A 26,907-nucleotide genomic window follows, 5' to 3' on the forward strand; every position below is an offset into this window, starting at 1 on the left:
CTTTTTCACTAATTACTATAAACTAGTATCTTTTGGTAAATACTACAGTGAAAACACGACGTAGGTCCTATGCCTTCGAATTTAGAAGCAAGAGTGTTCCAGTGGAAAATAAAAACACACTTTGTATTTGATTTTATATTATGGTTACTCAAATATGGATTTTATTTTTTTTGATCATTTTCTGGATAATAAAGGAAAGTAAAAAATTGATTGGGAAAGGAAAGTAAAAGAAAGATTGATCTAAAATCTAAGTATATTTCATTTATACCTATAAACAAACTAGATATTACAAATATTTTAATACAAATGTGTAATTCATGTAAATAATTCTTAATAGTAAAATGTTAAAGTCGAAATTTAAAACTCTCGTCTATGATATTTATCTGGATCGAAGTATGATGTTACCACTACGCGATTGCTGAATTTCCTTCCGGTAAGAGTTTGTTGTGCCTTTTGACAATCCAACACAGAATTAAACTCGACGAACACCTATAAATAAAAAAATATTTTACACTTAAATGCAGATGTTTGACATTTCAGCCATGCAAATCGTAAATGTCATTGCATGACTTTTATGTCATTATCATTGTCAATATAAACAGATTGTATTTAAATTTTTATTAAAAAAATTTATCTGTGCAAGTGGCTAAAATCTTAACCCGCGTTAGTTTTAATGCACAGACTGTTTTAGCGCTAGCTTTTATTCCTCAAAAGCTTTTTCTAGAATTCTATTTTCCCTGAAAACTTCACGACAGCTATCTCTATAGTGTATACCAAGAATCTTATTCATGATCCGTTTCTGCAGAACAAAATGCGCAAATTTTCAGGTGCTTTACCCCAAACAATAATGTTCTGCGCAATAATGAAATATACCTGCGCGTAACATACGGAGATCAATGTATTTGGTGTCATGTTCTTCATTGCAGATATAGCTAAATTAAAAGAAAGTTTTGTTGAACTTTTTACTTGTGTAATCTATATGTCCTTTGAAGTTCAGATTAGAATCATAATCGGGCCAAGAAATTTGGTATGTGACATTTGGGTGCTTCTACTTCCACTATACGAAAAATTCACGATCATATTCTTTTCCCAATTTACGACTAATCTATTTTTATCACACCTATTTTAAAATAACCTAATTATATATCTTTCTTTACAAGGTGTCATCGGCATGCATGAATAATCTCTCACACACTGAAAGGTTGTATATTAACCACCGATATACGACTGGATGTTTCTCATCTCGTCTGCAGGCAAACTGCATCTGATGAAGCAAAAATGTTGAAATAGTGGCAAGTAGACGAGAAATGAATATTCCTGTTCATATATTATATGCACATTATTTTGTACTTTTGTTTAAAGTAGAAGTTGCAAATTATTGCAAAAGTGGTTTCTGCTTCTTCTTGTAGTGCCTATCGGTTTCATTGCTTACTTGGCGACCATCATGTCAAACTGTATTTTGCACACTGCTGCTATGAAAAGCTTTGTGATTGTTGTGTTGAACCATGTACGTAGATTTTTCAGCCAGGAAATCTTTCGCCTCCTTGGTCCCCGTTTCTAATTAAATTTAAATAAGAATTAAATTTAATTAGCTAATTAATTTAATACATGCTACTTCCTTCTAATCTGCAGCTAAACTGAGATACAAAACAAGTTTCGAAGGTTAAATATCTAGTCATTAGTATTAATAATAAATGGGACTGTTACAATAAGGTTAAAATTCGGATCGGCACGGCTACAAAAGCGTTTGCAAAACGAGATAGGTAACGCTGCAACCAAAGGCTTTAGACTTACGATTCCTAAAAGTTAGCAACATTTAAGTGCATTAATAGTCTATTGGTGAAAAAATCTTTAAGTATATGAGGGGGTAGCAGATGAAAAATCCGTGAAAAAGTACAACTGATTTTGCTTTGTTTTTTTTTAACAATCATAAAATATGAAAAAATAATTTTTTGACTCTAAAACGTTTTTTATAGGTTTTAGAGAAAAATGGTCCAAATGAAAGTTGTAAATCTTACAGAAGTTTATTAATTTGCAAGTTTCTAAATTAAAATACATAAACAATTGACCAAAATAATTGCAAAAAACGCTTATTTTTGCAGTAATTTATAAACGATAATAATTATTTTTTTGTATTTAGTTATTAAATTGTGATAAAATTTCGAACAGATTCACCAAATAGTTTATAAGTTATTAAATTTGTTAATCTCAAAGAGCCATTATATAAACAACAATCGCAATCTATTCTTTGAGGCTTCATTTTTAAGGTATTTAAAAAAACTTCAACGTTTTATTAAATTTGTTATTAAAAAACAGTTTGAAAAAGGGCTGACTTTTTAACTTATTTATAATAATTGACATTTTTTATGCCCCACGCTTGTAAATAGGCTCAATGAAAAGCTGGCAAAAAAACACTTTCAAAAAAAAAACCTATGATCAATAGGAAACAAGATTTTTTTCTTAAAATCATGTTCCTCTTGGTTATTAACATTAAGAGCCTAAAATTTGAACAGATTCTAAATGAAATGTAAATTTTATGATCTAACTTATATATGGCATATACAGTGAAGGAGTAAAGAATTATAATCCGTTAGTGACGGTACTGGTAAAATACCGCGTCGGAAAAGTGGAGGGGAGAACTGTGCTCTGCAATATCTCAGCTTGTTTCTTGTTATTGGTCGTAGAAAGTTCTGTTTTCTTTTGAAAGAGTTTTTCACCAGCTTTTCATTGAGCCTACTTACAAGCGTGTGTAATAAAAAATGTCAAAGTTATTATGTTTATAAACTACAAAGTCAGCCCTTTCTCAAACTGTTTTTTATTAACAAATTTAATAAAATGTTAAGTTTTTTTAATATAACTTAAAAATAAGGCCTTAAAGAATCGGCTGCGATTTATAAAATATCTCTAGAGTGACTGTTTTGGGAATGTACAGTTGTTTAAATAATCGCTCTGCGGGATAAACAAATTGAATAGCCTATAAACTATTTGGTCGATCTGTTTGAGAAACTCTCAAAATTAAAGAAATTTTTATGATCTACATTTATTTGAACCATTTTTTTCTAAAATGCAAAAGACACGTTTATAGGCAAAAAATAGTTTTTCCACTTTTTACGTTTAAATAAAAAACAAACAAAGCAAAGTTAGCTGTATGTCTTCAAGGAATTGTCATCAGCTACCTCTCATATACCTTTTAGAACCTGTAGACACCTAATAATATTTTTTCAGCTTTTTTTTCTTCCTTGACTGGGGTATAAAGCTTTCGATTAAAGATCAGTAGAAAGACGCCAGAACTCGTGACTGAAAACCTGAGGAGCTGGTTTGACCGCTCATCCGCAGAAATCTTTCGTGCAGCAGTTTCTAAAGCTACAATTACCATTTGAATCGCCAACCTTCGAAAGAAGACGGCGCAAAAAGAAGAAGAAAGCGTTCGCGATGTAGACTCTGAGGATACTAAAGATTTTATGGAAGAAGCTATGTTACTAGCAAATAAGTATTTAGAAGATCAGGCACAAATAGCTCTTGAATAATCTAAACCAAAGAAAAGTGTCATGTTCCGACCTCTTGTTAAGGTTCCGATATTCCATACCAAAGCTCATATTTCAAGGTAAACTAAGTCCGAGTTTTGAATGGAGTTTCCAATGCAGTCGACATATTTCGGCAGGAAGAAAATAACACCGTCATATGTAGCGATGAAGGAGATACTAAATAACAAAGATTTGTCTGGCTAACTTTTAGTACTGTTGTAACATTTTATTTTTTAAATATTGTATCAGCATAACGTAGCATTGTAAAGCTCTCGAAAATCCACTTACGGGATTTTCTATTGAGAAAGGCAGCAGAGCGAAAGGTTGTGGTTGGAGATCGCGGCCTTGCTACTTTGTCGGTAGAGGCTGCATTTTATCAGAAATGACTGGTAATAGCTGTTACTATTAATATGCAGTAAAATATTAAGAATTAAAGTGTAGTATGTAGTAAGCCATCCAGAAGAACCAAAATGAAACAAGCAAAAACTTTAAGTTAGTGCCGATTCGTTCTTCTTTAATGGTGGTGATGACACAATTCAACGTAAGTTTTTACTTTCTTTATAACCTGCCACAGCAGATTCAATCATAATGATGAATATTTTCTGATTGTGAAAACGGAAATGTAGCAGTCATTATTTTAATTTTTTCCGTATGTACTCAGTGCAGTGCAGTGATTCGGTTTTTTTATGAGGTATGTCCCTAATCGTTATAACCTTTCGTTTTTTTATATATAACACTAAATTTGTACTTAGATTGTAAGAAGCGTAAATTCTCACAACTGCATATCATTATGATAAACACCACGGTAAATTTTCACTTTTCTTTTTTTAAATAGCCTTTCTTATCGAGATCATCTTTAAAACAAATATTTTTACCAAGTCACCGAGAGAAGTTAATATTTAACATTAGATAAATATGTAAAAATGTATCAATTTGTAATGGACATTTCGTTTTGCCAATCATTAATTTCTGTTTGTAAACGAATATGTCCAGTTAAATTTATTTTTCAGCTAAAGTACATTCATTTAGCAAATTCCCATCAGTAAATATGAGCACGTGTTGATATTCGCCGTCTCATTCGTCAAGCGGCTATTAAATATAATTTATTGCCTTAAGCCAGACAGATTCTCATGTTACAGATCCCAACTTGCCAGCATGTATAAATTCAAATTGTATCGTGTTGATTTGTAAGTTTTAATATATTGTGTTATATTTATGTTATAGTTATTGTTAAGTTATTTACTGGTTTTGTTATTTTTTAGAGTTTAGTTTAATTGTGATATAATGATTAAATTTCAAGAAATTCTTACACTAACAGTTTCAAAAGTAAATATTTTTAAAAATCATATGATACATAGGTCGTACATCAGTACGACCCTGTTTGGCTTACACGTGGTTCTATTGACGATTGGGAATTTGTAAAATGAATAGGGTTTAGTAATAATATAGGAAAATAAGTAATAATAAGTAAATAGTAATAATATAGGCTTCTTTTGGAAAATAACAAAGTAATTCTGACAGGAATGTAGAACTACTATATAAGGTAAGTCTGATTGATTCTCGTTTTTTTTTTGACTATATATTCATATTGGTTTTAAAGAAAGATTTAGCATATTCGTCATTTTTTGTATCTTTCTTAAACCAATATTCTCGCGTGTAAAAGATCGAGTTTTTCTTGTCTCTTGAAAAAAGACAAGATGGCGTTATTTTTCCTTTTCATTTAGTATTCTTTCATACAGTAATTCCTCAACTTATTACTCTTATTAGTTCGTAAGGTTTTATTATGCAATTTGCAATGGATTGTTTAATATTGACGATCCCAAAGCTCGCCGTTGTGTCCTTCAAAACACCTGAGTGCCGGTTGCAAATTGAACGTACTTAAACCTGTAATTCTTCATTTCTCTTTTATTTCCAAGATTATTTTATTTCCTTGGGCCAATTTTTATATTACCCAAAGTTATACCCAACTTCTGGGCAGGTTTACTATCCACCTAGGTCAATAGTATGTTACGCTGTAAAGAAACTGCTATTTTATAATAATTTTATATCATGAAAATATTTTTACTGGAACTAATCACATACCTTTCCACAACCGGGTACTTCAACACCGTCAATGGGTCTCGGAATTTCGATACTCCTGACAACACCATATTTATTACATTCCTCCTTGATATCTTCAAGAATATCTTCATATTCTTCTTCGTCCTTCAGCTCATCAGGTGTGACCTATAAAATATTAATCTTTGTATTGTTTATTTATTAAATGGTATGTTTAACGGAATTGTAAACAGTATTACAAGAAATTAACCTCACAATATTAAGATTATGACCAGTATTAAATCATTTATTCTTTGGCAACACTTAGCGATAAAACAACAGAGAAAAGACTAATTTGGTAAAAAATAATTTACTTTCACACCAGGATACTGCCAATGTACATAAGCCTCGGCTGGTGGCTTCATAACAAGCTGAACATTAGTTTTCAAGCAAATAACTGTGCTATCGACCCCCCAACCTGTCGACTTTGCTCAAATTATTTTAATACTGTTACCGATACTCTGATTATCGTGAACCGATAATCTGATTTTGACGAAAAATACAACTTCAATAAAAAAGTGTTTGTATCGATCAATTATGTTTTTATCTTAAAAATAAACTTACCATATTCAGAAGACACAATACTTCTGTTGCAGGTCCTGAAGCACCGACTAAACTAAGACCTGGCACTTGAATTTGAACAGCAGGCAACACTGTAGTATTTTTAGCTCCAACACTGGCTCTTTGAACAATTAATCGCTTATCTCCCAATTGCATACCATTGAGACCAGCTATAGCCTAAAAATGTAAATATTAGATCATGAAATAGGAGCTGGAATAAATAAGACAATTAGTTTGCTGTTGACTGGAGTATATCGACAACTCCTTATTTTTGGGGAAAGGTTCAAACAGATGTAATAAAAAATTTAAGTCAAAAACCGTTTTGAACAGTATTGTATAATTTCGACTAGTTTGGCTTTGTGCAACTAAAACTGAAAATGAGAACAAGAAGTCTGTTAGAATACAAGTAAAATGCGAAAGCTACTAAAAAGTGAGATATGGATAAAATATATTTAGAACAAACATTTAACGCAAAAAATAAAATATACAAGAAAGGATTTCATCCAATAATATGGACGAGAAAGAGTTAAAGTTGCTAAACATGAAATCGTGCATACCTGGTCCGTCATTGTAATATCGATGTATTCAGCAAATGCATATCCTTTGCTTAATCCAAATGCAGTGTCCTTTACGAGATTGAAAGCCCTCAATTGTCCAAAAGACATAAGAAGTTCCTTTACCTAAATATTTTATAATAATTAAAATTGTTATCAATATACAGTAAACGATGAACTCAGAATCAAGTAAGTGAAGTGACATTATTATTAATTGTTATATTAAATAACTTGTTTTGGTATCAAAATTTAAAGTTTAACATAAATGTTTCTAAAAGACAGACAGTTAAGATTTGATTTCACGTCTGTGTATCCGCCTGATACGTGTTTCATCCTAACATACATATTTCATGAGAATGACTATTTACAACATTTTTGGTTCGTCAATAGAATTCTTCGGATTTATACTTTCGTGATAAATGTTTCTATTACAACTAATTTGCAGGTAAACAAAAAAGTCAAAAGAAAACAAAACATATAATGTTACAACCTTCTGCTCTGGATGTAAAAAACTCACTTAAACAACTCATAATCACAGGTTTTCACCCTTGACATTGTTTAGGTAGAGTAGACAGAGCAACACCTAGATCTTCGGACTGAAGTATAGATGTAGTGTATACACAAAAGATATGTGTAAAAATGTTGACGAAAAAAATTATCTTCGAAATCTACAATTCTCATCAAAATGAGAATAAATTTGTGTTTCTTCTCAATTTGTTTCCCAATAAAATAACAAATTGTGGATAAAAATGATTAAAGTGTAGGTGATGTTCAACTATTACATTTTTGATAACGTGAATCTAGTAAGACATAGTGATTTTAAATCGCAAAACCTACAAACTTTTTATCCACATAATTAACTTATTGTTTTATATGTGACATTAAAAACTTTTATTCAAGCCTGATTCACCTTTGATTCTGAGTCCATTATTACATATAAACATTAATTTACCATTTATTTGTTAGGCTGTGTATTTTAATAACAGTGATGGGTCAGTTTGATTAACCCTATAGTTTAATTTGAAGACAATTTTAACTTATATATTACCAATATTTAGTAACGTTGTCAAATCTAATCAAGACATATCAATATATATCAAAGATATTTTTGGTTGCCAAAGATAAAAATAATACTTTGTTTTTCTGCCGATTCTATTAATATTTACTAATATGGATATATTAATAAACATAATTACATTTCTCAAATTTTGCGCAAATGGTTGAATCTTACTGGAGTTTTCAACCTATCTCTAATATGTAAAAATCATAGTTTTGTTTGCAATATAAAAGACACTCATATAACAATGAGTTACAAAATTTAGAGATCCTAAGACGATTATTTTAAAAAAGAGTTATAAAGATTAGAAAAGCATTACAGAAGTATCGTGTTGATTAAGATAGCACATAAATCGAAACTATATATTTTATCATACCACCAAAAGAATAAAAAAGTGGATATACTGAACAGAAGAGTCATCGACAGTAGGATATTAAGAATAGAGTATCAGTATCAGAGTATATTTGAAAGACTCAAAACTGATTAAGGCTATCAGGGTGGTTAAGCTCTGCATTATTTAGAATATTTATAAATGAAATAATAAACCAATTCTTAAAACAAATGAAAAAACTATTCGTCGGATACAGATACATTTACAAATAAAAAATTTCAGAAGGAACATTTGTAAATTATATACTAATCATGACCGAAAGTAACAAGCAATTAAAAAATAATCTGGGATTCAAAATATAAAACAATATGGAATGAATTTTAACAAAAAAAACAAACAAAATAAAAGTAATTGTGATAAGTGAAGAAATACAACAGAACAAGTAAAAAGTTCTAAATATCTAGGAGTAGATTTAAAAATGTTGGTAAGCAAGAACTAGAAACAAATAACAGAATAGATAAGACAAAGATAAGAAAATTATACTATGAAATGAACAAAGCTTTTATAAGTAAAAACGGAAAAAAAACTAAATGTTTTAAGTCTATATACAGACCGATACTGAATGCTGAATGCAGCATACAAAATAATGTCCAATGTCATTTATGAAAGACTTAGACCACACGCTGAAAAAATAGTTGGCAAATACCAAAGTGGTTTATGTAGACAGAAGTCAACAATAGACCAGATATTTGTTCTGCAACAGATCCTCGAAAAAACAAGAGAATATAACATCGACACACATCATCTCTTCATAGACTTTGAAAGCGCATATGACAATATAAACCGAGAATTCTTAATAAAAGCAATGAAAGAATTTAATATACCAACACAACTAATAGAACTGATAAAAGAATCTCTAAAAGTAGAAAGTAGAATCCGGATACAAAATGAATTAACGGAAACAATAGATGTGAAAAAGGGACTACGCCAGGGAGACGCTCTATCATGCATCTTGTTCAACATCGTACTCGAGAAAATACTGAGGGACACAACAGTCAATACACGAGGAACAATCATTAATAAAAGCGTACCAATACTAGCATTTGCAGATGATGTTGACATAATCGCAAGATCAAGAAGAGAAATGATAGAGGCATACAACCAAATAGAACGAGCTGCACAAAATAGTGGTCTTAAAATCAATCAGACCAAAACAAAATATATGCAGGTAAGTAAAAACGCAGAAATAAGGCAGCCACAAAATATAACAATAGGAGAATACAACATAGAGGGAGTAAAAAACTTTATATACTTGGGATCCCTAGTCACGTCTGATAATAACGTTACGGAGGAAGTGAAGAGGCGAATATTTATTGCAAATAAATGTTACCATGGCTTAATTAGACATCTAAGATCAGATAACGTTGCAAGAAACACAAAATGCCAAATATATAAAACCCTAATAAGACCGGTACTCACATATGGCTCAGAAACCTGGACACTCACTAAAAGAGAGGAAACGTTGTTAGCCACCTTCGAAAGAAAAATCTTGCGACACATATATAAGGGCACAAAAGAAAACGGAATATGGCGAAGACGATACAACTCTGAACTATACAAAATATACCAGGATCCGGATATTATAACATTCATTAAAATAGGACGGCCGCGTTGGATAGGACATGTAGGAAGAATGGAAGAAGGCGAAATACCAAACAAAATATTCAAACAGATGCCAGTAGGAAAAAGAACAAGAGGAAGACCGAAACTGAGATACTTAGAACAAATAGAAAATGATATAACAACCTTAAAAATAAAAAACTGGAGAAAAAAAGCATGAAACAGATCAGAATGGAGAAGAATCCTGGAACAGGCCAAGACCCAAAAAGGGTTGTCGAGCCAGTGAAGATGATGACAGACCGATACTATGGTTTCGATGTGAATCATGAACCCTAACCAAAAAACAAAAAAGTAAAATCCAAGCAGAAGAAATGACATATCTCCAAAGAGTTCAAAATGTCACACGAATGGATAAAATAAGAAATGAAATGCATATGAGTGATAAGAAATTATCTTAAATTCATAGAAGAAAGACAATGAAATTGATAGGGACACCTAAAAAGAATGAACGACTCGAGGCAAGTAAAACAGATATAGCAAACAAGGATAAAAAAAAAAAGAAAACAAAAACTGTTCTTGATTGAGTTTAAAAAAAAACACAAAAACTAGTGGATTTTTATTTTCAAATTATAATTTTTTATTACACATCTAATTTTTTATGTTATATTTGCAAGTTATGACATCATCGACCTTTTTTAAATGGACACCTTATATTTAATTGAAGAAATGAATGGTCCTCCTTTCAAAGACAAATTAATGGTACGGGGTTTAGCTATAGTTCTCTAATTACTTTATCGCATATTCAAAGAAATGTGTTAAAGTGCTGTTCAACCAATTCACATCCGAACATTAACAGAAGACTGAAGTTTTGTGAAATTATTGCAATTTGCTCAGAAGAGATCCCATCGTAGAAAACGGTGTTCTGTTTTCTGACGAAGCCTCATTTTGTTTAAACGGAACCGTTAATAAATAAAATACATACTTTTGCTGTCCAGAAAATCCACATTGACTTTAAGGTCATACACAAGTGCTATAAAAAGTTAATTTTTGGACTGGAATTGCTGGAAATTGGGTAGTGGACCCATATTTTTTCGATGGCTGTGTGAATGCAGATGTTTACTTAGACTTTTTACGTTTTGACTTTATCCCAGCCTTGTCTGGGATAAAGTCAAACGGGATAACGTGTCACGTTTTCTAATGTATCGTATATGTAATCGTCTAATAACATCTGGTTTTAACAAGATGGTGTATTCCGATAATGACAATATTTCCAAATCGATAGATAGGTAGAAAAAGGTTTATTGAATGACCACCTCGTTTTCCAAATTTAACCTCCTTAGACTTTTAGTTGTGGGGTTATTTAAAAAGATAAGTCTACGTAAATACAACATTGAAGAGCTGAAACAACGCATAAGAGAAGAAATTTTAATCACTCCTAATATCATTCAGTATGCCACTGATGAATTCGAACATGGAATTGGTCACTCCTAAATAGTAAAAGATGGTTATTTTAAACATATGATTAAATAAAATAAGTTTCCTTATATCGTTTGTCTTTTATTTTTTTGCCACGATCCTCGTAGTGTATTATAAAAGCTTTTCTCAAATACTTCATAATGTAATTAGTGAAGGATAGCTAAACCTTATACCATTGAATTTGTGTCTGAAAGGCCTATTCATTTATTTCTATTCATTCATTCATTTAAATATAGGGTGTCCCATTAAAAAAAACGTAAAAAAGATAACGTCACAACTTCGATAAACCTAACAGAAAAAAATTAGATGTCCAACAAAAAAATTACATTCTGAAAATAAAAATTTACCTCTTTTTGTGTTTTTTCCAAACTTTATCAGGAACAAAATTATGAATTTATATGCGTTTCTTTTGGGACACACTATATAATATAACCATATACAACAGTTTTGTTTAAGTTATGTATAATGCACTTAATACAAGAAATACACTCAGAGAGTATATTGCAATGTCTCTGAATCTGACCAAATACACAATAGAGTTTTTCTATAAAACAAACAAAAAAGACATACATATTGCTAACAAAATAATATGAAAATATACATAAAAAAAGATTTAAGAAAAATATTAGTATTGACATTATACAGAAATTAAAATTTAATTCAAAATTATGTTTTACTTTTCGACAAATATTTATTTTTTATTATTTTTATCATGATAATCATCAAGTCTGGCAAGCACCTCGTAATTTGAATTTATTATACAAATTATTATTCTTTTTTAAATATTTTCGGTTGCAACATAGTTTACTAACAGATTGCTTAAAGAAAACAACGTTTTTGTCCTTTAAAATTTATTGAAAGTTAATAACTTTCATTTGATATACTAAATGTTGAAACGGAACAATTTTAATGTGCTTTTTGTTGAAACAAAAGAAATTTTAAGAACTTCAGTAACGAGTATTACCTTCTCTGGCAGTGATAGCAGCTTGCAAAGGACTATCATGTGAAAATCATGTGAGTAACCGGATGTGTAATCCTTATAAAAAAACACTTCTTTATCAACTCTTTGATTTCTCTTTGATTTTGTCGCTAAGTTGTAACTAAATATTTATTATTTTGCCATTTTTTAAATCGTCAGCCAAAATAACTTCATGAGATTTCCAAAACATAGTCCCTAAATGTTCTTGCTGACAAAACGGTTATCTGCTTTGATCATTAAGAATAATTGTGCATCGTTGTTTAAATATTTCTTTGGTTTTGAGAATATAATGATGGGCACATGTTTAATCGACAGTTATGAAACGGCACAAAATCCTTGGAATTAAAAAAAAACTGTCAAAAGGTCAGGAGATATCCAAGGTAATAACAGTTTTTTTTACACCCACTAAAGGATTCATAAAAAAAAAAAGGAAAAATCAACACCTTAAAATTTGTGGCATAAACAAATAATAATAATGTGATAATGTTTGTTGAAATATTTGTTTGGGAAAACTTATTAATGAATATAGACTTTCACAACATATGTTTTGCAATAATAGATTGTTTCCGGGGATTATAGGTCGTGGTCTGAAATTATTTCTTAATCAATAATATTGTTCCCCAAATGGTTGCCCTTGATAGTGATGCCACAATTGCAGAAGAGACGTCAGTAACAAATTCCAGACTAGGGCCTGTAAACCTTGACAACAATGTACCATTACAGAACTGAATTTGATGAGTTTTAGTGGTTCTTTAATATATTACACATTATAGATTTTTGTAAATTATATCAATACATACAATTTCATTGTGGTAATACCACCCATCACAATTATTTTGAAACAGCCTCCAAGTCAGTCAGAATTAGGAAATGACATTAACGCTTGGTCGTGGGGATATATTTACGTGACTTGCCTTGACTTTCCACAGGGTGTTCAGGTTTATTTGTTTGCAGAAACCGACTCAAACGCATCGAGCTGATAACCCTAGCTACAGGGCAAAAAAGCAGAATATATAAGACGATATCAATACAGGTTTTATTTTATTTCTAAGACTTTTAGGTTAGAAAGAATGCCATAATTATTTTAAAATTGTGTTTTTATTATTTGGTTATGACTATTTTTTACCTCGAGTTTAGTAATCTGTGTGTCGGAATATTTAAATCATTACATCAATATTAAATTATTATGTTTATCACATAGAATTTAATTATTACGTCTTATTATATTTATAGGTATCTATCTGTAACAGTTAGCTGCCAGTTTACAAAATTTGTATTGTACGCAAGTACTAATGAAAATTTAAGAAGTTATAACTTTTTAAATGCCCTGTATAACTTTGTATTCTTGTAACGGGGAAGTGAAGCTGATGTTAAATTTAAAATAAAATACAAGGTAAAAATAAAAACATATCTCTGTGATGAGGTACAGTGATATAAAAGTCACTGTATATTTGTAACCAATTTTAAAATTTGAAGCTTACAGCTATCTCCTATTTTTGTAAATAATGTTTTGGGTATCTTTGACGGACTTTGTCACAAATATTGATCAACCTGTATAATTAAATTGGAATTTGTTTCTGAAAGTCTTGTTAAAAAAGGAGTTTATGCTCCCTTTATCAGAACCGAAGTATTCCGCAGTATCTCAAAAAGCTGCTGCAACATATAAGAGGTCCGAAAGTGGGAAAATTATCTTAGTGCTGCCTACTGCAAAAGTAATTCACGCCATCGACCAACAAAAAGATTTTCAAAACCTTGGGTCTACTAGGCAAAATACTCTTAGAACTTCAGAAAACTGAACTCCGAGTATAATCACTCTTCTCAATCAAATATCATCTTCATAAATGGGTAAAGTGGACAAAGCAATGCAGAGATTCGCAAAAATTCAGGAAAAATATTCTCCAGAACGAATTATACCCTTCCTTAGAAGTCTAGATATTTTAGACTAAAATATAGATATAGGATATATACACAAGATCTTTCAGGTTGAAGTATGAAAAGAGCACAATCTTTAAAATCTACAAATGTGAAATTTGCAATAATTTTGAATTTTTAATAGTATTCAAATCCAACACCTATATACGTATTACGCGTCTGTATATCCTCTGACTTTCCGCATATGTATTAGTTCCTCCAGTACTTCCCGTGCAAGTGCACACTGTGTCGATACACTTTTTCATAAACCACTGAAAAGTTCTAGGCATGTGTCGACATATCCACGTGGATATCTAACCCAATCCCACTTATTAGTATTATTTTTTTTTTTTTTGACAGGGCAAACCATATTTATTGTATTTAATAAGATTCAGATGCATATAATGAATATGTGGGGCGGCACGTTTCGAAATTGACGATTTTGAAAAATTGACTTAAAACCGACATTTTAAAGCTCTATATAGAAACAATTGATTTCTAAGTCTTGGGGTAATTAGAACTTTTGATCAGCATGACCAAAGCTACCTCTGCAATGTTTCAGTCAACTAAACTAAAACCACTTTCATAAAGTTATACAGTTTATCTCACAGTTTAAGAGATTAATACATGGAAAATCTAATATACCCACTAATAATTGTGTAAATACTTAATTTTTTATTTTAAAATATCTATAATCATTAGTTAGTATAAACAACATTTAATAAACAGTTTCTAACGATTATTATTTTCATAAAATAAATATCTAATTGTTATCGTATTAAAATTCATAAGTTTCAATCATTCAATAAGTTTCACAGCCTAATATATTATAAAACAAAAATTAAAATAGTTAGAGCATTCTCTTTCTATTTATGTTTTAATGAGACTTCAATGGTGCATAATATCCTGCACAATACTTATTTGGAAGAAAAAAAAAACATTTTTCAATAATAAACTGGTAAAGCCTATTTCCTTTAATGAACATCAAGCTGAAATTCCTGAAAAATTCTTATGATATCTGATTAATTCAGAAAATATATATCCAAACTATTCAACAATTCTATAATAAAATAGAGTTAACGATCAGGTATAAAGATACTTACTACCTCTATTTGAACACTAAACTATTTTATTCTAGAAAATGAATCAGATTAGTCTATTTTTCCGAATTAAAACATTGTACTATTTTGTGCTGAAAAGAATCAATTATCGAAAAATTCCTGAGTGGATTTTCTGAAAGCTGAAACAAAAACTGGAAGAGAATATACCTGAAAATTCTTGGTGTATATAAATTGCATTTCCTAAAAGGTTTCGTTTTACTGTCATTTCCTGTAAAAACCTGCAAACCTGTAAATTTGTATAACATATTTTTTAAACACTCAATATATTTTACCAAACAATTAATAGCTTATCAACTGGAAAACGAGATGACCACAATATGTGATTCAAACAGATATACATGAATCTAAGTGCCATTATGGATATAAATCGAATTGCAAAATGCGCCATAGACCAAATACCAATAGGATTTCTACTCTCAAGACCATATAATAGATAACGCGAGGATCAAATGAGAAATAGTAAAAATACCAGAAGATACACTATCTAAAAAAAATTTAAGGGGACTGCGACAATATATATATATATATATATATATATATATATATATATATATATATATATATATATATATATATATATATATATATATATATATTATATATACACTCATTGTCACATTGCCCAGAAGAAATAATTTTTTGACAACATGGTAGATTTATATCAAGAATGAAACGATAACGTTGGGAAGAATTTTTATTAACATGTAATCTAAAAAAGAAATTAATGTGTTTGTCGACCCCGTAGCTAAATACACTCCTATACACTAGGCAGTGATAAAATGAGATAATGGTGCCAGAGTCTGTGGAGGATGGTGAAAAGTGGACAGTCTCCTTCACTGATGTGGTAGGTGGCACTTCTGTACACTAACCACTGCAGTGGTAAAGATTTAGAAGACATTCGTTAGACTTTCCGAGGTTGAATTTGTATCAGTACGAGTGTCTGATGAAGCAGGGATGCTGAAATTGGCCATTCAATTGAACAAAGCCATCAGAGCTTTTCCTAAAAGATTTCTTTTACTCTTTTACACACACATAAATATATATAATTAAAAAGGAACTCAATGCAAGATTTAAATGAATAAATGTAATAGACAAATATTAACTGTTTGGTTAAATAAGCAAGTGATCTAAAAATATTTATTTTACTTAGCTGTCATTCTAAAATCTGAAAAAAGGCTGAAAATATATGATTCGTCATATGATTCTGCAGAACCCTGTAAACCTGTAAAGGCTACAAAAAATAAAGGCTACAAATGTTACCTTCCAAAGAACTCTGACTGCTGGTTGTTGCCCACAATATTCATATTTTGATGCTAAATGCTAAAGAATGGAGGAAAATGGCATTCATACTATTCCATACATTCTAGCGAGTTTACTAAATCATTACTTATCTATACATCATTTATCAATTATAGTATTTGAACGATTATTAATTTATTCCAGGTAATCAAATTAATGTTACATTTCTAAAATATTAACCATATTTATTAAATATAAATTAGTAAACTTGCTGCCATTCACAAAACACTCGCACATATAATACAACATTTTACTCACCTGATCTTCGTTAAGGTAATTAGGAAGACCTCCTATAAATATTTTGTGTGGGGAATCCGGTACTACAGTGCTAATAACACCAGCTGGAACACTTATGGAGTTTTCTGACATTCCTGGCATTGGCTGATAATCATGAGGTCTTCTGATTTTTAAACTTTGACCTGCATCAAGAAAAAATTAATAATTTTCAATTAAAGAAAATATAGGATGGAGATTATTCCTGAAGTCCTCGCAAGACAGTGGTATGTAGAATTTGCAGAGGATGACTAATTCGTCGGGTACTCTTTTGGATTATTCTCAATTACATTAAGAATAATGGACGGCAATGGTGTACTAAGCAGATAAAAGTAAATTTATTTTTCTCGTACTAAAATCCCAAATATCGAGAATAGTAGCGAAAAATAAATTTATTTATTTATTTATTAACGGGATACCACCCAATATAATATATACACAAAGTGTTACAAGTATTATCTAGTGATACAATAATTATAAAGATATAGTAAATATGTATGAAAAGAATTGGCGATGCAGCTATATAGAAAAAAAAAACAAATATTAAAATTATATAAAGCACATAGCAAATATAAATCACATAAAATTACAAAATTTTTTTTTAAACACATTCTACAGATATTTTCCGAAGCGCACAGCAACAAATCAAAGTCTATTCTATTTCCATTTAGAATGATTCTACTCAGTGGAGAATGCCTACCAAAGTTAGAGCGATGAAATTTAATTGCAAAATTATGAGATGTTCTAGTAACTCTAGAGGGAACATTAAAGTCAATTAGAGACAGTAGATCATTGCAATTAATTTTTGAATTCAGTAGTTTATGAAGAAACAAAACATAGGCATACATCCGTCTGGAAGATAGCCTAGGAAGGTTTAATGTATTTCTAATTTCTGAGTAGGAATGGTCGCTTAAAGGTTTGTGTAATTTAAAACGTTAGTACCTAATGAATTTATTTTGGACTTTTTCAAGCTTGGCTATATGGACTTCATAAGTGGGTGACCAAACGACTGAGCAATACTCAAGAACAGATCTAACTAGGGAAATATAAATCAGTCTGATGGAATTAATGTTATGCAAACATCTAGAGGTTCTAATAATGAAGCCTAACATTTTAAATGCCTGATTATTCACATAATCAAAATGAGCGCAAAAATTTAGTTTGGAATCTAATTGAACACCTAGATCTCTTACAGTTGAGACAGCCTTCAGTGGTTCTTCAGCTAATTTGTAATTATAAGAGAGGTTGTTAATTCTTCTACAGAAACTAATAAAGTGACATTTTCCAACATTAATGCTCATTTGGTTCCAATTGCACCATGCCATAATTTTGTTAATATCAATGTGGAGTTTTTCACAATCTGAGACATCTTCGATAATTCTATAGATTTTTAAATCATCAGCAAATAGCAAAAATTTAGAGTTAATTTGAGATTTAATGTCATTAACAAATACAGTATACTCCCTTTATAACGAACACGGTTATTACGAGGTTTCGCTTATAACGAGGTACATTAGATGTCCCGTGAAATTTCTATTGAACTATAACCCTTTATACGAGGTAAATTTGCTTATAACGAGAAAAAATAAGATTGAAAAACGTGTTTTTTACGTTTTGGCCCGGTCGTAGCTATAAATAAATACCCTTTTTAACTGCGGGCCGCCCGCAATAAACTTCTTACAATTTATGATTCTTAGTCGGAAATGTAAAATTTATGATTCACAAGTGTCATTGTATTGGGTTGACCATTCACACGTGTTTTAAAGGTTGTCAGAAACTTTATCCAAGGACAAAACGCAAATGAAGAAGCATAAAACTGTTTCACATCTTTAGAAAATATGATAGATAGAATACTGGACAATTTAAAGCAGTCAAAAATGACAAAATAACTTTATACGCTTTATACATATTTACAGAATACAGATTTTTTGTTTTAACGTATATCATTGACAGTAAAAGTAAACAACTCTTTTTTGTTTTAATGCATTTCATTGACAATAAAAGTAAACAACTTTGTTTTAAAAACGTCATTCAAACAATATTTATTAGCATCTTATATTGCGCCGAATGGCTTCACTATAGAAAGTTAATGTTTTAGAAAACTACATATTCATATGTATGCACAGTATTATTGTTGTTGGATATAACGAGATCCGCTTATAACGAGGTAATTAGTCTGCCATTTCAGTTCTCGTTATAGAGGGAGTCTACTGTATATTAAAAAGGAAAGGCCCTAAGTGGCTTCCTTGTGGAACACCAGATGTTACGGAGATCTCACTAGATTGAAAGTGTTTAATTTTACCAAGTTGTATTCTGCTAGTTAGGTAACTAAATAACCAGTTATACAGATTGCCTGTAAATTAAATAGTTTTAAGCTTGTTACACAACAATTTATGATTCACAGTGTCAAATGCTTTGGAGAAATCTGTATAAATAGCATCCACCTGTAGTCTCCTTTCCAAAGCATCAGATATGTATTCCGTGAAAAGCTAGTTCCTTTCGCGGTCCTTAGAAACAGATATGATTCACATGGACAGTGATGATAACGCGTCAGAAGGTAAGATGAGAAAAGATAGAGGGTCAATTTTGATACTTATAAAAAAGCCCCGGGGAGAGCGGCATTGTGGCAGAGAACTTAAAATATGGAGGGGAGGCTTTAATAAACCGCTAGAAATGTGGGATGCCGAAGAAATGCCTCAAGAATAGAATAAGTCGATTATAATTCCTATACACAAAAGGGGAGATAGAACTGAATGCGCAAACTACAGAGGAATATCCTTATTAGAGGTAATATATAAAGTGCTCGCCATAATAATTAAAAAACGATTAGAAATATATGTAAAGAAGAATCTAGGAGAATATCAGGAAGAATTTCGGAAAAGAAGATCAACAACCGATCAAATTTTTATGCTAAAACAAATCCTGATCAATTGCTATGAATACAACATATCAGCACAAAAACTTTCATTGATTACAAAGCCGCCTACGACACAATAGACAGAAACAAATTAATAGAAACGCTAAAAGAATTCAAAGGGCCAGAAAAAATAGTAAGATTGGTAAAAATGACAATTAAACAAACCATTTGTACTGTGAAATACAACGGTACAATCTCAGAAGAATTCGAAGTGAAAAAAGGTGTTCGCCAAGGAGACACGTTGTCTTACATTTCTATTCAATATAGTTCTAGAAAAAATTGTAAGGGTTAGTCGAATAAATAGGTCGGATACTATTTTATACAAGGAGCACCAATGCTTAGCATATTCAAAAAATATAAATACCATGTTGTTCTACATCAAAAAGTACTAGACCAAAAAAAAACATGTTTAGACCCAGAAATATCCTCAAAAAAAATTAGAACGTGTTTTTTCGGCTTTCTACGAATATCTTCGGTTCTAAGCATTGTAGAAACTATTTTTTTTAAGTATATTGGGTTTTTTATTGCCTACAACATCGTATTTTTCACAAAAATTTTTCACGAAATTTTTTAACGCTTTTGAAATTTTTAAAATAAAACTGCTTCCAACTTAAGACCGAAAAAAATATATAATATTTTTTAAGTATCAAATTATCTGCTTTTCAGATTTTTTTATGCATTTTTCGGTTTTTTTTTTAAATTAATTTACAATTTACATTATGTTTGTGTCTCGGGATCTAAAAATTTTTTTGGTCGGATACTTTTTAATATAGAACAACACGCTATTTTTATTTTTAAAATATCGCTGCGGGCATTTTTCACTATCTTAACCGGCTAGACCCTTTCTTGTAGAAACCCTAAAATCCCCTCAAAAAAAAAACCAAGTTCGTGCTATACTGAATATGCAATGAAGATAGAATAACTACAAATATGTATCAAGGATGTAAAAAAAGTTAAATGCAAATTTTTAATTCCTTATTCAATTTATATTGTATAGATTAATCGAAATCGGTTTGATTACAATTTTGTCGGACAACTTTAATACACTTAAAATTGCCGAACAAAGCATACAAGCAAAGTCAAATAAATTTTATTTGTTTTACTTAAAATCCATTGGAATTATTTTAAATCAGTAATATGCATTTTTTAAACTTCTGATTTCAAATTTTCAAGAAGAAATTTTGAGGAAGGGAATAAAATTAAATTGATGGAGACATTTTAACCTCAACTTTACCTACAAATGTTTTAAAGTAAATATTACCTTTAAAGTTTATACCATCAAATGCCATAGCTTGTGTTGTCTCATCAATAGATCTGAATTCCAAAAATGCAAAGTTTTTGTCAAGATTTATTTGACAGGCCAGAACTGGATTACCAGCAGCTTGGGCCAAACCACTCAAGTGCATTTGTTGATTGAAGTATTCCATCATTTCTTCTTCAGTCACTCCGAATGGAATATTACCAACATAAAGACGTCTGGCCTGTCTTGTTATTGTTGATCCTACTACAGGTACAGCTGCCTAAAATAAAATGAACTCAAAAATCAGAGACTACTGCTATTATTTCTATGTTATAATATACTATAGTATACCAATGTTGTAATATTAACTTCCTAACGAACACTAATAAATTTACTATGTTCCAGTTGCAAATAGTAAAAAGATGGAAAGAACACTTTGAAAAACTATTAACTGATAAAAACCAAGCTGATATGAGTGAAAAACAAGATAATATACTGGAAGATAACACAGAAAACTTAATAAACGAGGAAGAACTAAAAGAAGCAATAAATAGGTTAAATTGTGGAAAAGCGCCTGGAATGGAGCGCCAGAAAATATCTTCCCCTCCATCATCGAATCAAAATCCCACTCTCGGAAATGTTCGCCTCAATCCCCATGTAAAACCTCCACCAAAGCCACGTCACCATCGACGGTATAAATGAACCGTCCCCTATTCCCAGTGGTAGTAGTGACGTGAATATTGATCAGTGTAGTAGTGTCTGGGGGCTCGGAAGACTGAGACCTCGGAAGCACTGAAGAAGACATCAGAGAGGATGTCGAAAGCTCGGCCCAAAGAAAATTAACGCGGTTCAACCCGAAAGACTGGTGAGTCTAATATTAATTTAATATATATATATATATATATATATATATATATATATATATATATATATATATATATATATATATATAAACTAAGGTACACTCGAAGAGTGGTGGGTTTTTGGGTTTAGGTGGAGAAATAAAAGACAAAGAAGGTGGCTACTTCATCTATTTATTGAAGACGTTTCGCTTTCTGCTTAGAAAGCATCATCAGTTCATCTAAAAAGAACAATGTGAAAAAACCAAACATCCATAGAGAAGTTAAAACATGTGTGTTACCTCAAAAGACATGTAGCAGTCAATGATATTAAATTTGTAAAAAAGCTTCCGATAATGGAATATTCAGAGATAAAGTTGTATAAACAATTAAAATACAATTTAACCATGTTTTAAATAATTGTAGCTCCCATCTGATGATGCCAATGAAAATTGGCGAAATATAATGAACTGTTGAACAGTAAAATACAATTTAACCATGTTTTAAATAATTGTAGCTCCCATCTGATGATGCCAATGAAAATGGGCGAAATATAATGAACTGTTGAACAGAGTACACTTGGCTTTCAATCAGCTAAATACCCAATTAACCTCAACCCCCTTTTTCATCTACCAGATCAGCTGTTATTTTAGAGGATATATATATATATATATATATATATATATATATATATATATATATATATATATATATATATATATATATATATATATATATCGACAAGCAGCAACAAGCAGCACATCGACAACGCCGACTTAAATTTGTTAGAGAACACGAGCATTGGACGATAGCAGATGTTTTGTTTAGTGATGAGTCCAGGATGGTTCTTTATGGCTCAGACAGTCGCATCAAAACATGCAAAAGACGTGGGGAACGATATGCTGCTTGGGCTCGACGAGCACGTGTTGCTTTTGGAGGAGGATCTGTAATGTTTTGGCAGGCATTTCACTCAAAGGCTGTACTGATCTCGTGTTTATTAATAGAGGAGCGTTAAATGCTCACCGATACGTTACCGAAATTCTAGATTAAATGCCTTTTGCTGCGTTTGTTGGCAAAAACTTTATTTTCATGAAAGACAACGCTCAGCCGCACGTAGCCAGGAGGGTAACGCAATAGGTGGAAACTCTTGGTGTGTCAAAAATGAATTGGCTAGCTCAAAGTCCAGATTTGAACCCGATTGAGCATGTTTGGTACTAACTGAAACGAAGAGTAACAGAATAACTGCTCCAATAAATCGTGAGCAACTTCGATTGGCGCTCATGGAAGAATGGCAAGACAACATCCAGAATTTGATTAATTCAATGCCAAGTTGAATAAGGAGTGTAATTAAAAATAGAGGTGGTAATACAGAATATTAAAATTCACGACTTTATTGTAATTTTTATAAAAAAAAACGGAAAAATTTACAATGTTAATTTTTAAAATTTTTCATTAAAATCATCATTTTAAGAGAACATCTAATGACAAACAATTTCTTGTAGGGTTTTTAAAAATTAAAAAATGCCAATAAATTTAGATGGCTTCTTTTTAATGACGTGCAGTGTATATAAAGAGTATTTATTGTTTATCTTCTACTCATTTTTAATACTTTATATTGAATTCAGTATAAAATTAAAGAAGTTAATGTTTTTAGGATTCATTTATTTTCTCAGACAAGCATATTGCCAAGGTTCATGAAATTTTGAAACATGCCCACTATTATTATACAATTGTATAATGATAGTAATATGCTAAAACATCAATAAATTTACCTGTGGAGTATCAGCAACTATATTAGCTGGAATCTGACCTGCTGCTTGCATAGCTTTGTACTGAAGAGGCGTAATGTGCTCAAAACCTGGAGGAGGTACATCCCAATATAGAGATGGTTTACGTCTTCTAGAATAAGCATGTTTGAGTCTTGGAGATGGGGAACGAGACCTCCTTCTCCCACGACTTCTTGACCTCGATCTACGCCTATGTTCTCTAGAACGTGATCTTTTCCTTCTATCCTTTTCATTCCTTTCCCTGCTACGATCTCTCTCTTTAGAATCTAAAAAAAAATAAAATAAAATATATGCAAACTAGGAAAGATGGTTATGAAATTAGGACACATAATTAAAAGCAAACAAGATAATTGTCCTGCTCATGCAGATGTAATATGTTTAAAATCTCATTATAGAAGACAAAGTGTTAATACAAAATCTTGACAGTAATGACCAGAAAAGATTTACAGTTCCTGATGCCATATTGGTGATAAAACTTCAGAACAGACAAGTTCAATTCTCACCACCAAAACGGCATTTTCATGTCTAAAAATAATAATGGACCGTCTTGTAGTGATGTAAAAAAAGTACCTACTTGTTACAAAGTAACAGGTATTTGTCCAATACCCTAAGTACCGGTTCCTCGTTGTTAAAAATACTCGTTACTTTTGGTACAGGATAAAACTTTCCAAACTATAACTAAGCGAAATACCCGGATATCCGTAATACAAAATAAATTCTTTGTCCATTGACATGCCTGGGCGGCGACGAAGTGTAATATAATACGCCTGGCAAAATGGGTGGCGTTTTCTTTGATATTTACACTATTTATTACCTGCAACTGTATAAAAAGAAACCTACTCTTTTTTAATATAAATGAAAAGAAATAGGCAGAAGGATGGCCCGGAAAAAGAATTTAATATTTCACTTTGTTTGAAATATTTGTTTGCTTCGAGTGGATAGAAGTTGAGAACTATAACTGAGAGGCTTCGTTTTGCATTTACTTATTGGTGTTATATAATTTGTTTCGATTTATTTTTTAAAATTATTTAATATCAAAACGGATTTTCAAAAAAGAAGTGCTGTTTGGTTACATTTCGATACAATTTCCAATGAAAAAGCTACGTGTAATATTTGTAAAAACATTTATTTTTACAAAAAAGGAAGTGTTACAAATTTACGAAAGCATATGAAAAACAAACTCCTCACTATAGACATAAATCACACAAGACGAGAAAGGAGGGAAATTGAGCAAATGGAAAATAAAAATACTAATCATATTCATGAGCTAGATCAAGCGCTATTAGGAGTATCCGGTAAGCAAATTTTCATTATTTTAAGTTTGAATTAATATGTAAGCTTTAAATGGTAATCTAATTTTTAATAGCGAAAATACCAAATGTTTTTGAGTCGTTATGTTATTGGACATTTTGTTGGTAATAAGTTTTTTTTATTTTTAGGCCCATCAACATCGATTAAAGAACTGCATTCTCTTGAAACGGAAAACAAAGGACCATCAGTGCGTACTCAAAAACAGTCATGTTTACAGCGATTTATTTCAAAGACAATTCCTTTATCACGACAGTAAAAAATCAATGATCTTGTATTGAATATGATGTTAACAGATTTACAACCATTTTCAATTGTATCTGATAGTGGATTTCGAAATATTGTAAATGAATTGGAACAATCTTATGTATTATCTAGCAGGGCTACTTTCCGCCAATCTCTGATGCCTGCAAAATACGACCAAAAATGTCAAAAACTGAAGCAACTCCTGGAAACTGAACATGTCATGATGAGTACTGATGGCTGGACCTCTATCAACATCGAAAGCTACATGGCAGTGACGGACCATTTCATAACAAAGGACTGGAAATTTTATGGATGTTTACTTTCGTGTTTCAACTATAGCGAACGACATACTGCAGAAAATATAGTTAAGGAATTAAAACGACTTACTGATGAATGGAATGTCTCATTGAAAATACATGCCATTAGTACAGACAACGCAGCAAATGTTGTAGCAGCTACTAGACTGACCTCATGGGATCACATTCCTTGTTTCGCCCATATGATAAATTTAATTGTTAAAGATGAATTAAAAAATACAGAAGACTTGCAAAAAAAAATCAAAAAAATTGTAGATTTCTTTCTCTGAAGTTCGAACGCGACTGTTAAACTCAGAGTCACTCACAAAATCAAATGAAACCCGACGGAACCCCCTTAAAGTTGATTAATGATATAGCAACAAGGTGGAACTCGACATACTATATGTTTGAGAGACTAGTTACATTATCGGAACCTTTGGCTGCAACAGTTGGTCTTTTACTCAATCCTATTAGTCTTCCAACTGAAGAAGAATTCTTCTTTTTCTTCTTGATGTGCCTATCCGTTACGAATGTTGGCGATCATTATGGCAATCTTTATCTTATCTGCACTGCAGCAGCGCGGAGAAGCTGCACAGATGTTGTATTGAACCAGATTCTGAGGTTCTTTAACCAAGATTCTTCTTCCTGGACGTCGTTTTCCAAATATTTTTCCTTGCAGGATGGCTTGAAGGAGAGCAGAGAAGAAGAATAGACGATATTAAAAAAACTGCTTTCGTCTTTAGAGCGAATTAAAGATAAAGTATTTATTCAAGCAGGAAGAACTGTAATAAATTTTTAGCTTGCCTCCATTATTGCCCGTTTTGGAAATCCTGACGACAATCTTTTACTGGATAAAGCTTCTTTCATGGATCCGTGATTTAAAACAAAGGCATTCTGCAACGAAGACAATTTAAAAAGGGTTCAAAATCAAATTCAGGATGAAAATGAAACCTATAATGAAAACAACTGAAAATATAAAGAAGGACCTATTGGACAATATAGAAAATTACGATATGATTTGGCAGGATTTTGATACATGTGTAAAAAACTCTTTGCACGTGACAACTCCAACAGCAGTCGCCATCACTGAAATCACAATGTTTTCTGAAGAGCCAAACCTTGAAAGAAAAAAGGATCCTCTCGTTTGGTGGTATGAGAGGCAAAGAGTCTATCCCTGGTTATCTAAATTATCCAAAAAGTATTTATGCGCAGATGCTACTTCCTTCCAATCAAATGCATCTTTTCTAAAGCAGGTCAAATAATAACCGAATGCGAAAACAGATTAAAATCAAAAAATTAGCTACTATTCTTGTATTATAATAATGATTTATAAAAATAAGCAATTTTTATCTTTTCAATTTGTCAATTATATTTTATTGTGTATTTTTCTTTTGTTTTGTGAAAATAAAGAAGTTTGTATTATGTTTAATAAAATCCCAGCTAACCAAGTTTGGACCATTTTTATTAACAT

The 26,907-nt window shown here is 31.1% G+C and overlaps 1 protein-coding gene across 1 annotated transcript in view; it reads right to left on the reverse strand.

The window, feature by feature from the left end:
- Positions 1 to 235: 235 nt before the first annotated feature.
- U2af50 (U2 small nuclear riboprotein auxiliary factor 50) overlaps positions 236 to 26,907 on the reverse strand; it is a 31,031-nt gene continuing 4,359 nt past the window's right edge. Inside the window, exons 2-8 of the mRNA XM_072536863.1 lie at positions 23,572 to 23,852; positions 20,982 to 21,240; positions 16,789 to 16,949; positions 6,740 to 6,862; positions 6,186 to 6,359; positions 5,607 to 5,750; positions 236 to 489 (exon numbers count right to left, since the gene is read on the reverse strand). Coding sequence (XP_072392964.1) covers positions 358 to 489; positions 5,607 to 5,750; positions 6,186 to 6,359; positions 6,740 to 6,862; positions 16,789 to 16,949; positions 20,982 to 21,240; positions 23,572 to 23,852 — 1,274 coding nt within the window. The 3' untranslated portion in view covers positions 236 to 357. The remainder of the gene's footprint in view (positions 490 to 5,606; positions 5,751 to 6,185; positions 6,360 to 6,739; positions 6,863 to 16,788; positions 16,950 to 20,981; positions 21,241 to 23,571; positions 23,853 to 26,907) is intronic.

The sequence above is a fragment of the Diabrotica undecimpunctata genome, chromosome 7 (genome assembly GCF_040954645.1).
Source record: "Diabrotica undecimpunctata isolate CICGRU chromosome 7, icDiaUnde3, whole genome shotgun sequence".
Classification (NCBI taxonomy): Eukaryota; Metazoa; Arthropoda; class Insecta; order Coleoptera; family Chrysomelidae; genus Diabrotica; species Diabrotica undecimpunctata.